Here is a 13,375-nt window from a genome sequence, read left to right as displayed (position 1 = left end):
TTGGGGAGGGGGGATGACCCTCGTCCTCCTTTCTCCACGGACTGCTCTGCCTATTCATGGGGTTTCGTGTTCCATGTGAATTTCAGGACTGTTTTGATCTATTTCTTTGAAAAATGTCATGGATGTCCTTATAGGGACACACTGACTCTACAATGCTTTGGGGAGAATATTGCCTTTTTTTTAAAATTTTTTATTTATTTATTTTTTTTGCTTTCTGGATCACACCTGGCAATGCACAGGGGTTGCTCCTGGCTCTGCACTCAGGAATTACTCCTGGCCAGTGCTCAGGGGACCATATGGATGCTGGGAATCGAACCCGGGTCGGCCGCGTGCAAGGCTAATGCCCTCCCCGCTGTGCTATTGCTCCAGCCCCGAGTATTGCCGTTTTTAGACCAATCCAGGAGGGGCGACCGGGAGCACCCACAGGCCCGCCCACCTCTCGGGACAGAGACAGGCCATCCCTCTCTTCAACCAAGCCCAGAGACGGGGCGCACAGCAGTGTCGAACCCGCTACGTCGGGAGTCTCAGCTCCCAAACCTCACCGTGAGGGCAGGTCCCCTCGCGCCTCACCACAGGGTCTGCTCAGCAGCGGGCGCCCCCGGCCCCCCACTCCCGGGGGGCTGCAGGTCTGTGCGAGGGGAAGAGAGGAGGTGCCCGCACCCCGGGACCCCAACAAGCACCCCTCAGACTGTCCCCTGCATTCCGGGGACCCACCCAGCCCACTCAGACTGTCCCCCGCACCCCGGGACCCTGCCCAGCCCACTCAGACTGTCCCCTGCACCCCGGGGACCCCACCCAGCACCCCTCAGACTGTCCCCTGCACCCCGGGACCCCGCCCAGCCCACTCAGACTGTCCCCTGCACCCCTGTACCCTGCCCAGCACCCCTCAGACTGTCCCCACACCCCTGTACCCTGCCCAGCACCCCTCAGACTGTCCCCTGCACCCCGGGACCCCAACAAGCACCACTGACACTGTCCCGTCACACTGGGTCCCCATCCAGTGCCACAGGCTCGGCGTGGGGGGGCTATGTAGTCCCTGCGCGTTCCCAGTCCCCCCCTCTGTGGGGCTAGAGCCTGGCCAGGTGGACACAGTGACCGGGCAGGGAGGAGGAAGGCGTCTGGGGCTCGGTCCCAGGGGTGCAGGCGAGGGCCCCGCCCAGTGCCCTGGCCTTGGGGCAGTGTTTGGGGACAGCACCCCCACATGGGGAGGGTCGGTGTGGGAGCTGGCTGTGGTCCCCTCGGTCCCCGCCTGGTGTTCACGGCAGCGGGAACACACCCTGTCCAGCACAGGTGTCACTCCCACTCTCAGAGCTGCCTGGAGCGTGGGACTTGCAGGGACACCTCCACCGTGCTGTCCACCTGGACACGCTGCTGCCCTCTGTCCTGTTTCCCCCTAGTGACCAAGCAGCCGTCAGGACCCCTGGCCGTCCCGCCTCACACCACACCTGCCGCTTCTTCCTTGCGGCTCTCGTGGCCTCGGACACTCGCTGTGCCCCTCTCCCACGTGGCCCTTCCACCCACCCTGAGTGACCCGGGTCTCCCCGCTGGCGGCAGGTCCCCCCAGGTGCCTAGAAATGTCTCGGCAACCTTCTTCAGGCTAGACACATCCTCTGACCACCGCGGGCACTAGAAGGGGTAGGAGGGGTGGGAGGATGTGGCGAGGGCCGGGCGCCAGCAGCCGCGGGAGTCTGACGAGTCCCTCACTTCTCGGCTCAGCAACACGGGATCGTGCAGAAGGAAGCAGGGACAGACCTGGGCCTGAAGACAGAAGGAGCTGCCACAGGGAAGTGACCGCGTCCAAGCCACCCGGCACAATGAAGGGAAATGGGGCAGGGGCTGGAGACAGTGGTGCTTGGCACTCAGTCCTGCCATCTCGGGACCATCTGCCGCGCTGGAACCACACCCAGGCTGGCCCCGGCGAGGCAGGAGCCTTCTCTGGACTCTCTCCAGCCCACTGCTAAGATTTTGTTTAAGAAAAAAATTTCATAATACTAGGAATAAAATGGACTGGAGCAATAGCGCAGCGGTTGGGCGTTCGCCTTTCACTCGGCCGACCCGAGTTCAATTCCTCAGCCCCTCTCGGAGAGCCCGGCAAGCTACCGAGAGTATCGAGCCCGCACAGCAGAGCCTGGCAAGCTCCCCATGTGTATTGGATATGCCAAAAACAGTAACAATAAGTCTCTCAATGAGAGACGTTACTGGTGCCCGCTCGAACAAATCGATGAGCAACGGAGTGACAGTGACAGTGACAGAGGAATAAAATGGAAAACAATAAGAAGGAACCAGTTTCCCCCTAGTTGACACACTGTGTGAGCCTTTCCCGTAAAGCTTTCCTTTCACGAGAGCAGGAGGCTCTTCAGACCAGGAGGGACAGCCGGCTGTAATTCCGGAGAAATTTCCTTTCCGAGGGGCCATGTGAGGGGGAAATAATAAGCCAAAGGAAGAACCTTCTTGAACAGCAGCTGGCACTTCAGAAGGATTTGGGGGTCTGGGGGCTGGAGAGATAGCACAGCGGGGAGGGCGTTTGCCTTGCACGCGGCCGACCCGGGTTCGATTCCCATCCTATATGGTCTCCCAGGCACTGTCAGGAGTGATTCCTGAGTGCAGAGCCAAGAGTAACCCCTGTGCGTTGCCGGGTGTGACCCAAAAAGAAAAAAAGAGAAGGACTTGGGGTCAGAGCTTGGTTTTCATTTTTAACGCTTTATGACGTTATGACTCCAGTGACTTCTTAAGAACTGGATCAGAGAGCCGATGAGAGTTCTGGGAAGGCTAACCAGACAGGGAAGCTTCCTGGGCTGAAACCGTCTGACGGATGCACGAGGACTGACACGGAACCTCCAGCCCCACCGGACGGGGCCGGAAGGGGGCAGGAAGGGCTGTGCTTCCCAGGGAGGAGAAGGAAGCGGAGGGGGACTGTGAGGCAGGCCTGCAGGGGGCCGGCACACCCAGGGGCTGCCAGAGAAATGTGGGGGTCGCACAGGAAGACACCCCCGCCCTGCATGTGCTTGACGGATGGAGGAGGGACATGGGGGAGGTGCAGGGCAGAGGCGGGTGGGCCTGGCGGGGGGAGGGTCACAGCAGCACAGAGGCCTTCGAGTTCTACCCCACAGCAAACCAGGAGAATCTGAGCCTGAAATGTACCCTGGAGTGCCAGTACAGCAAGGAGGGTGCTTGCCTGGCATGCACCGGCCCGGGTTCAACTCCCGACATCCCATACCCTGAGCACCGCCAGGACTAATTTCTGAGTACAGAGCCAGGAGTAAGCCCAGGTGTGGCCCAAAAACCAGAAAAAAGAAAAAAAAAAGACACTTGAGCCAGAAGACGCCTAGAAAGCAATACAGGTGACTGTTATTAGGGTCTCAGCAAGAAGCGGGGGTTCTAGACAGGCGCTTCGGAGCCCAGGACGCTGGGAATGAACGCGCATCAAGAGTGAGACGCAGGGATGGGGCTGGAGCGACAGCACAGCGGGGAGGGCGTTTGCCTTGCACACACCAACCCGGGTTCGATTCCCAGCATCCCATATGGTCCCCCAAGCACCGCCAGGAGTAATTCCTGAGTGCAGAACCAGGAGTGACCCCTGAGCATCTCCAGGTGTGATCCAAAAAGAAAAAAAAAAAAGTGAGCCGCAGGGAGACACCACGTACTTGGCTACATTTTCCTGAAAGCAAACAAGTATCAAGGGAGAGGCCCCGGGGGTCTGTGCAGAGCCAGCCCCGCAGGAGCCTCCGTCAGCAGCTCTGCTCGGGGCCTGGCCGCACGGGACAGCTGCCCACCCTCCCGTCCTCCCAAGGAAAGCAGGTTTCCTCTGCCCAGCTCGGGCAGCGCCCACCCTGCCCACCCTCCCGTCCTCCCAAGGAAAGCAGGTTTCCTCTGCCCAGCTCGGGCAGCGCCCACCCTGCACCGGCCGGAAGCAAGCCAGGCGCAAGGGCAGAAGAGGCTGCCCCCCCCCCCCCCCCGGCCCCGAGGTCTCCCCCAGCCAAGACGCAGGACAGGCTGCGCAGGGGGCCCAGCAGGGCATGCCCGGAGACTGTCCCCACCAGGAACACAGGGCGATCACACGGCACACTCAGGCAGGATACACACGGCCTCCAGCCCAGGGACAGGCAGCGAGCGAGCGTCCCTCTGGCACCCAGCCTGGGGTCCGGCAGACAGGGAAATTGCTACTGTCACTGCGAATCCCACAAAGTAAACAGGCTGTGGAGAGCCTCCAGCTGCTGACGCACCCCTGCTCAGCACACACAGAGCTGACGCACCCCTGCACTCAGCACACTCACACTCCGAGCTGACGCACCCCTGCACTCAGCACACTCATATTCCAAGCTGATGCACCCCTGCACTCGGCACACGCAGTCAGAGCTGACGCACCCCTGCACTCAGCACATGCATACTCTGAGCTGACGCACCCCTGTACCCACACACTCACCGACTGGATTCTTATCCAAAGCATGTGCAAACAGAACGTGTCGGACCAAAGGACGACTCAGAATAGAGGGGTTCGAGATGGGCTCGGAGTGATTCTCTTCTATGTCAACCTTTAGCTTTAGGGCACAGTGAAGGCGTGGGGTGGGGTGGCTTCTCCGGGGACTGCTGGAGACCCGGCAGTCCTGGGGCCCAGCTCAGGCTCCCCAAGTAAAGCGGGCACTCCACTCCTTGAGCCATCTTCCTAGACCCTGGCAGAAAACGCTACAAACAGAACAAAGCAATAACAGGACCAGAAGTTTCTGGAAGAAACTTCAAGTCATCATGAAAGATGGACAATCCAAGGGTCTACCTGGTTTGGCACTTCCTTAGCCCCTCCCTTAGGGGCAGGCTGCCGAGGCCTGTGTGGGGGTGGGGCGCTGGGCAGGTGGCCGGGTCTGCAGGAAACAGAAGGTGGGGCTGAGGTCCGTGAGTCCCCCCTGCTTCCGTGGCATCCTGTCCTGCCCACAGTGAAGGTCGGGCACTGCCCCACCACCGGGGACACCAGTGACCGACGTGTCGGGCCGGGGATCTGGGAGCGGGTTCAGGCCAGAGTCACTGCTGACCTGGCACCCCCGAGATCAGGGTTCAGGGGTCTCCCCGGGTGGAGCCCCACCTCCCTGGCAGACTCTGAGGTCCCCACAGCCCGGTGCTCCGTGCCGGGCCTCGGCCACGGCCACACGTCGCTCTGCGCCATCTCCACTCCCGCCCTCCGTCAGCCTCAGCCCGCCACGCCCCCTCCTCTGCACTCGGCCCCCTCAGACACTCCTGGTGTGCAGCCCGCCGTCTCCGCCCCGCCCCCCTCACCTCGTCTCTAGGGAGCACGTCTGTGTGCTCTCGGCAGCTGCGTCCTGGTGCTTGCCGCCCCGGGCCCCTAGCAGGGCGCAGGACCCAGTGCAGACGGACAGAGAAGCGAAGCCAGCGACAGCACAGAGAAACCCAGGTGCCCACAACGCCAAGGCCGTGACTCAGCCCGTCACCAGCAAGCAGGACCCCCGCAGCTCTGCCACGCGGGGTCCAAGGCGCCCCGGCAAGGGTGTGCTGCCCGAATGCCAACAACCCAGGGAGGAGACGGGATCCGGAAACTGGGGCTCTCACAGAGCAGCCGCTGCCAGTCAGCCCGGGAGGACTGAGTTCCGGGACAGAACAATCTCGTGTGCGCTTGAAAGTGTGAGCAAGTGTGCATGACTGTATATGAGCGTGAACATACACACAGGTGTGCACATGTATGCATGTGTGCAGATATGCACTTGTGTGAGCACATGTGTGTGCAGATGTGCACTCATGTGCACATATATATGCATGTGTGCAAAGGTGCCTATATGTACATGTGTGTGCATATGTGCAGAAGTTCATGTGTATACTTATGTGTGAGGATGTGTGTACTGTATGTACACATGTGCAGAGGTGCATGTGTGCACATGTGTGTGCATAGGTGCATATGTGTACATGTGTGTATTGTGCATAGGTGCATGTGTGCAAAGGTGTGTGTACATGTGTGTGCATAGGTGCATGTGTGTACATGTGTGTATTGCACATAGGTGCATGTGTACATGTGTGCATGTGTGCAGAGGTGCGTGTGTGTACATGTGTGCATATGTGCAGAGGTGTGTGTGCATGTGTGCAGAGGTGCATGTGTGTACATGTGTGCAGAGGTGCATACATGTACATGTATATGCATGTGTGTAGATATGCATTCATGTGTGCGCGTGTGTGTGCAGAGGTGCACGTGTACATGTATGTGCATGTGTGCACGTGTGTGCATATGTGCAGAGGTGCATGTGTATGCTTGTGTGCAGAGGTGCATGTGTGCGAATGTGTGTGCCTATGTGCAGAGGTGTGGGCATGTAAATGTGTGTGCTTGTGCAGAGGTGCGTACGTGTATGTGTGTGCAGATGTGCATGTGTGTACATTCCTGGGTGTGCATGAATGTGCAGGCATGCAAGCATGCAGGGTATGCGTGTGAATGCAGAGTACATGCGTGAGAATGTGTGTATATGCCAGTCTGAATGCTGGAGGCTTCCCTCTCAGCACCCGTACAGCTCAAAATGCATCAAATTTATCTCAAACTTCTTAAAATGTAAAGACAAATTTGTCTGAAATTATTTACAACATATCGGTGTTCTTCTGACCATCAAGCAAAACATTAATCAAAATTAACACAGAGGGGCTGGAGCAATAGCACAGCGGGTAGGGCGTTTGCCTTGCACGAGGACAACCCTGGTTCGATTCCCAGCATCCCATATGGTCCCCTGAGCACCGCTAGGAGTAATTCCTGAGTGCAGAGCCAGGAGTAACCCCTGTGCATCACCAGGTGTGACCCCCAAAAAGCGAAAAAAAATTAACACAGAGCTTTGTGACATTTTAAGGACATCCCAAATGTTTGACAGGGACACTGTGAAATGCTGGCCGAGGAAACGGGAGTGAGCCCTGCTGGCAATACTGACCGGGGCAGAGGCGGGAACGTGACCCTAAACGAGGCCTCTGGAAGACGGGGCCCTTGGAGGTCATCTGACAAGAACCCCTTCCAGGTGGGGCCTCCAAAGGGTGCTCGCAGGGGGCGGGCCGGCCCTCCCTCGGTGATGGGGAGCTGACCGGACAGCCAGCTCTGTCCATTCCTTATCTGGACCCAGAATCTGGCTCCCGGGGCCCCTGGGCCTCACCCCCCTCTCCAAGGCCAAGTCCACGCGTGTGAGACAGGAATTCTCCACTGCACCTTGGCTGGCCGCGGGCCTGGGCAAGGAGCATGTTTACCACGAGTGTTCAACATACAATTATGAGGGGCCAAGACCAGGCTAAATCAGGGGGTGTCTGGCGAAGCCGGCGGCCTGAGTGGACATGGATAAAAATACGGATCCCTGGGTGCACGTCCCCGAAGGTAAGTGAAATTATTACAGTCAAGCAAGAGTGTGTGCTCCAAGGCCAGAGAATGACCTGCGGGGTCGGGGCAGGAGCTGAGCGAGTGGCCATGGTTAGGGCGGCCAGGAGCCCCTCCGGCCCCGAGCCCACACGGGAACTGAAGTGATGACATGGAGAACTGAGGGAGAAGTCCCTGCACGGCCGGTCCCCTCCAGCTGACGCCGCAACACCCCAGGGTCTCAGATTCCCTCTCAGGGCTGCCCTGGGCCTGCCGGGACCACCCAGTGCAGGACCCGGGTCCAGGTCTCTGACAGGTGCCCACATAGCTTCCCGTGTGTGCAGCCGACGTGGGGCCCCTGACCCTGAGCCTCCCCATCACGCCCACCCCAGGCACTCAGCATGAGAGACCCCAGGGGGAGCCTCAGGCAGAGAAACACGAGAGCGCCCCACTGTGAAAAGTGAAACGACGTGGGCCACATGCCCAGAGAGGCTTAAAGCGAGAGAAAGAAACCCGTGGTCAGGGCTGGAGCCATAGCACAGCGGGGAGGGCATTTGCCTTGCACGTGGCCAACCCGGGTTCGATTCCCAGCATCCCACAGGGTCCCCCGAGCACCGCCAGGGGTGATTCTTGAGTGCAGATCCAGGAGTAACTCCTGAGCATCACTGGGTGTGACCCAAAATGCAAATAGATAAATAAATCCGCGTCCACCGCAGGCAAGCGGACGGGGTGCAGGGACGGGCTCCCCTCAGCCCCGCCAAGGACAGCCCAGTCACGGCCACACAGAGGCTTCTCCGGCCGCCCTCACGGCGGGTGGACGTGCAGGTACGTGTTGGTACTGTGGGCTGGGGCCACCAGGAGTCAGGCTGGCTGAGGAGATGCCCAGTCACCTCAGCCACTGACCTGTGGTCTCGCCGCTCTCTCACGCCTCCCGCAGAAGAGCCCGGCCCAGAGCCCTCCCCCACACGGCACCAGCCCGAGCCCCCCTGGGGACCAGCGCCCACCCTCACCCTGGAGCTCCCCTGCTGGTCTCGACCAGCCTCACGGCCCCGAAGATCTGGACAGTGACCCCCTGCCGACCCCGCTCCTTCAGAAACCCATCAGGGCCTTGCACAGTGGGGGCAGCCCATGGGCAAAGCCCTCGGCAGGGGCCGTGCCCCTCCCGGCCACCCCTTGGCACCTCAGCAGCCCGGCAACCAGCTCCTGCCAACCACGGATGCGATGCCCATAAATACATGTGTTTCAGCGGGCGTGCGCGGGCACAGACCCACCAAGAATCACCGCCACCCGAGGGCCACCTGGGGCTGGAGTTCGCCTACTAGTACCTGCCAAGTCCGAAGGGGCTACGCTCGCTGGGGGACGCTGCCCGTGAATCGTGCACAGGAGGACATGCGGGGCCGGGGGCACCGGGCAGGGCACTGGCTTCACCACCCATCAGACCCGGTTCGACCCTTGGCACCACATCCTGCACACTGGTGGGCGTGAGCCCCGAGCGCCGAGCCATGAAGCACACGCCGTAGGTTTCACATCTCCACTCACTCTCGCGGTCAGCGCAAGCGTCCCTTCTTCTAAAACAACGGGGAACGGGGACGCCAACCAGGAGTCAGCTGCTCAGGCCCCTCCCAGGCTGCAGAGGTGGCCGAGAGCCCCCAAGCATGGCCCAGCCGACGGCGCTGCTGCCGGAAGTGGACCCTGCTCAGAAGGGGGACTCTGTTTACCCGCCGGTCAGGACAGGGATCTGCTCTCCCTTCCTGAGCCACGGCAGGAGCGCACAGCAGGAAGTCCTGCTCCGCCCCAGTACGGAGAAGTGCTCCAGGCAGGACCAGGGGCCAGGCCTGTCCCAGGTGCTCTGACGACAGGCCCGGCGGCACCGTTTCCGGGAGGAAGGGCAGCTCGGTCTGCACAGCGGGGTCACAGCCAGAGAAGAAGCCAACAGTCTCGACACAGAAGCTTCCGGAACCAAACTGGAAACTTCCCTGGAGGTGCCCCACAGACGCCTCCTGGGCCGCCTCCGGGAGTGCTGAGTCACTGCCTCTCGGGCATCTGTCCTCCCGCGGCCGGGAGGAAGCCAGGCCGCTGGCCAGAGGAGACCTTCTGGGTCTATTCTAGTTTCTCCTCTATTTCCTTTCTTCCTTGATTTTGGGGTCACGCCCAGCAGTGCCGGGGAGGCTCTGCACTCGGGGCTCCCCCTCTGGTGCTCAGGGATCAAAACCAATCCTGGGCTCCAGCATGCAAAGTGCCACGCAAGTCTTTTGAGCGGGGAAAAGGAGGGTTTTTTTTTATTTATTTAAAGACTTTACTACTAAGTTTAAAAAATATATGGGGTAGCCAGGGCACAAGCAGGGAGGGCTGGCCTTGCACGCAGCCGACCCCGGTTCCATCCCCGGCATCCCGTAAGGTCCCCTGAGCACCGCCAGGAGTAATTCCTGAGTGCAGAGCCAGGAGTAACCCCTGAGCATCGCCGGGTGTGGCCAAAAGAAACACACACACACACACACACACACACACACACACACACACTTTACTAAATGTTCAATATCAACCATCTTAAAGTTTAAATAATGAAATTTAAAAAAAGTTTAAATAATGAACCCCCTTAAAGTTTTGGGGTATTTTTCTGTGTGTGTGTTTAGTTTTCTAACTCTTTCAGGACAGGCAGCTGTTCTTGTTGAGTGAGGGGGTCCCGGGGCCCCCTGTGTGCTCAGTGACAGGTGCACATTGCAAGGGACACGCGTGCAGCCGTGGGGGACAGTAGGGTCCAAGCCCCTGTCCCGAGTCAGCCCTAGCACGGCCAGTCCAAACAGAAAATAACATTGGCAGTGACCAGCTCGTTTGTTTAAAGGATGAAAATGGCAGGTACTGGGGCCAGGGAGGCGGCTAGGAAGACGGGCTGATGCCTCTGGAACTCCTGATTTGATCCCGAGCACTGTTTAGGGAGCAGACCTCCAGTGTTGCCGGACCCGGCCCAGAAAACAAAAATAAATTAAAATGACAGTGCCCGTCTATTATTTACCAAATATCAGACAACCTATCATCAAATAACCCAACATGACTGTGTTGTTATGCTGAAATGCACATTTATTCGATTGTATAAGCTGATAGGAGCCTAAAATTGAATTAAAGTTTTGCTAAATGCAACTCAAAATATATACACAAGCCTGGCACCGTCAAGAAGCAGTCTGATTACATTTTTATCGGCCTCCTACACTAGATAACAGGCTTCAAAATTTACAGAGAAAGGAAAAGAAGGGAAAGCCACAACACCCAGGAGGGCGTCATTCTGCCTGCCTGCCAGCCCAGGAACCGGCTCCCGGGAGAGCTCACGGCAGCTCCCAGACCCCTCGCCGCCCCGCACTCCGTCTAGGCCACTCACGAGTCTTTGTTTGTTTCTCGTGTTTGGGGTCACACCCAGGGGGATTAGGAGTCACTCCTGGCTCTGTGCTCGGGGAGCACCCTTGAGGGTGCTCAGGAGATCCGATGGGTTGCCAGGGATAGGCAAACGCCCTCCCTGATGTATGCTGGACCTGGTCCCCGCCACTAAGCGAGTGTGGCCAAGGACAAGGTATCCCCTCCAGTGAATGTTCTCCTTCATGGAACGCCCACCGTGTGCTCCGGAGAGGTCCCAGTCAGACTCCGAGCACAGGAATCCAGGCGCCCACGGCTGGGAGGGCGCAGACAGCCCGGCAGTCTGGCAGGCTCCGGGCCCTGCCCTGGTGACCGGGTCCCCGGCCATGGTGCCCGGCACTGCCCGAGAGACCCCTTGCCCTGCCATCATGCCCGGCACTGCCCGAGCGACCCCGGCCCCCGCCAACGCGCCCTGGCCAGGGAGGAGTGACAAGCTGAGGGCAGGAGGTGAAAACACCCCGCGACGCACACCCCGGCCCACCTCCTGACCTCCCAAGGTTGAAGCCAGCAGCCCCGCTGGACCCCAGGGAGAAACACACCAGCCCGCCGGTGTGGACAGCGTGAGAAGCACGGCAGACACAGGCGCAATTCTGCAGAGAGGCGCAGGGAAGCAGGACGAAAACAAGAGGCGTGCGGAGAGCGGGCCGGGCCGGGCCGAGCAAGGCGGCACCTGGGCCCTGGCCCCGACGGCGCTCTGACAGACCCCGCTAGAGGGACGTGCGGATGGGCCTGGAATAAAGGCTGCGCGGGGAGGCGGAGGGAGGTCTGGCTCCGGTCAGGGGCCCAGGGCCCGGAGGCAGGTGCAAGGGGCTGTCCACGGGGACAGGGCTGGGCAGGGCGCGCCGGCACGGAGGGAGGGAGCGACGGAGCGGGACGGGCGCGGGGCGCGGGATGCGGGATGCGGGGCGGCGGGGGCGCGGGGCGCGGGGCGCGGAGCGGCGGGCGCGGGGCGCGGGATGCGGGATGAGGGGAGGCGGGGGCGCGGGCGCGGGGCGCGGGATGCGGGGCGCGGGGCGCGGGATGCGGGGCGGCGGGGGGCGCGGGCGCGGGGCGCGGGGCGCGGGGCGCGGGCGCGGGGCGGCGGGCACTGCCCTCACCTCCCGGAGCTGGTCCAGCTCGCGCTTGAGCGCGTCGTAGTCGGCCTCCAGCTCGTCGTAGTGCTGCTTGAGCGCCAGCTTCTCCTCCAGCACCACCAGCCCGTACTCGGCCGCCTGGATCTTCTCGTGCGTCGTCTCGCTCAGCTCCCGGCTCAGCCGCTCGATCTCCGCCTGGTACTGCTCGGCCGACGGCAGCGCCTCGTCCGCGGCCATGGCCGGGGGCAGCGCGGGCACCGGCCCCGGCCCGGCCCGGCCGCTGCGGCGGCGCCTGCACCTGCCCGGCCGCGCCCGCCCAGTGCTGCAGTCGGGAGGGGAGGGGAGGGGAGGGGGCGGCGCGCGGGGCGGGGCGCGGGGCGGGGCCGGGATGCGGCGGGCGGGCGCGCGGGGCGCGGGGTCGGGATGACGCGGGCCGGGATAAGGCGGGGGCGCGCCGGGCGCGCGGGGTGCCGCGGGGCCGGCGCTGGCGGGGTCGCGTGGGGCCGCGCGGTCCGGATGCGGCGGGGGGACACGGGGGTGCGCGGGGTGCAGCGGGGGCGCGAGGTCGGGATGCAGCAGGGGCGCGGGGCGCGCGGGGTCGGGATGCGGCGGGGGCGCGGGGTGGCGCGGGGGCGCACGGGGTGGGCGGGCCGTGGGGGCGCGCGCGTCCCCTGGGACCTGGAGGTCTCCGCCCCCGAGGGCCTTGGGCAGCTGGAGCCGACCCCGCGGCGGGGACAGCCCCCTGCGCGCCCAGCGCGGCCTGGCCTGCGGCCCCAGCTAGGCCCTCTGGAAGCCGGAAGGGTCGGAGGGACAATACGAGGGAGGAAGGGGGACACTTGCCTGGCACCTGAGCATCGCTGAGTGAGGCTCATCGCTGAGTGGGGACCACAGGCCCTCTGCTGCTGAAGGGATCTGCTCCCCACATGCCAAAGGGATCTGCTCCCCACGTGCCAAAGGGATCTGCTCCCCACTGCCAAAGGGATCTGCTCCCCACATGCCAAAGGGATCTGCTCCCCACTGCCAAAGGGATCTGCTCCCCACATGCCAAAGGGATCTGCTCCCCCGTGCAAAGGGATCTCCTCCCCACATGCCAAAGGGATCTGCTCCCCACTGCCAAAGGGATCTGCTCCCCACGTGCCAAAGGGATCTGCTCCCCACTGCCAAAGGGATCTGCTCCCCACGTGCCAAAGGGATCTGCTCCCCACTGCCAAAGGGATCCACCCCAGACTGCGCCACCGGGAAGGACCCAGAGACACACCATGAAAGAACATGGCTACCACTGAACCTTCCCCAGCCGGTGGGTCTGGGCTGAGAACTCTGGGGCCTTCTCAGAGTGGGGGTGGGCAGAGTCACCCCCCGCCTGAAGGCACAGCACCTCACAGCCACAGCCCACCCTGTCCACACAGAAACGCTGGGCTCCACAACTGAACCTCATCAAACCGGGAAGCGCCAAACCAAATTGTTTGGGATCTACAGCTCCTGGGCCTCCTTTGTGCTGTAACGGTCAGTACCAAGTAAATTTGTTTGTGCCTTGAAGGGGGCAGCCCGGGCTGGTGTTTGGGAAGCTGGGGACACCGGTGGA

At 61.7% G+C, this 13,375-nt stretch overlaps 1 protein-coding gene across 6 annotated transcripts in view; it reads right to left on the bottom strand.

Moving 5' to 3' along the window:
* Window positions 1–12,120, bottom strand: part of BICD1 (BICD cargo adaptor 1) — a 60,333-nt gene extending 48,213 nt beyond the window's left edge. For all 6 annotated transcript variants that reach the window (XM_055118163.1, XM_055118164.1, XM_055118165.1 and 3 more), the window contains exon 1: window positions 11,818–12,120. In XM_055118163.1, coding sequence (XP_054974138.1) covers window positions 11,818–12,030 — 213 coding nt within the window. In that variant the 5' untranslated portion in view covers window positions 12,031–12,120. The remainder of the gene's footprint in view (window positions 1–11,817) is intronic.
* Window positions 12,121–13,375: the final 1,255 nt, after the last annotated feature.

The sequence above is a fragment of the Sorex araneus genome, chromosome 10, assembly GCF_027595985.1.
Source record: "Sorex araneus isolate mSorAra2 chromosome 10, mSorAra2.pri, whole genome shotgun sequence".
Taxonomy (NCBI): domain Eukaryota; kingdom Metazoa; phylum Chordata; class Mammalia; order Eulipotyphla; family Soricidae; genus Sorex; species Sorex araneus.
The sequence above is the reverse complement of the archived record's forward strand: the minus strand, read 5'-3'. Positions and strand labels throughout refer to the sequence as shown.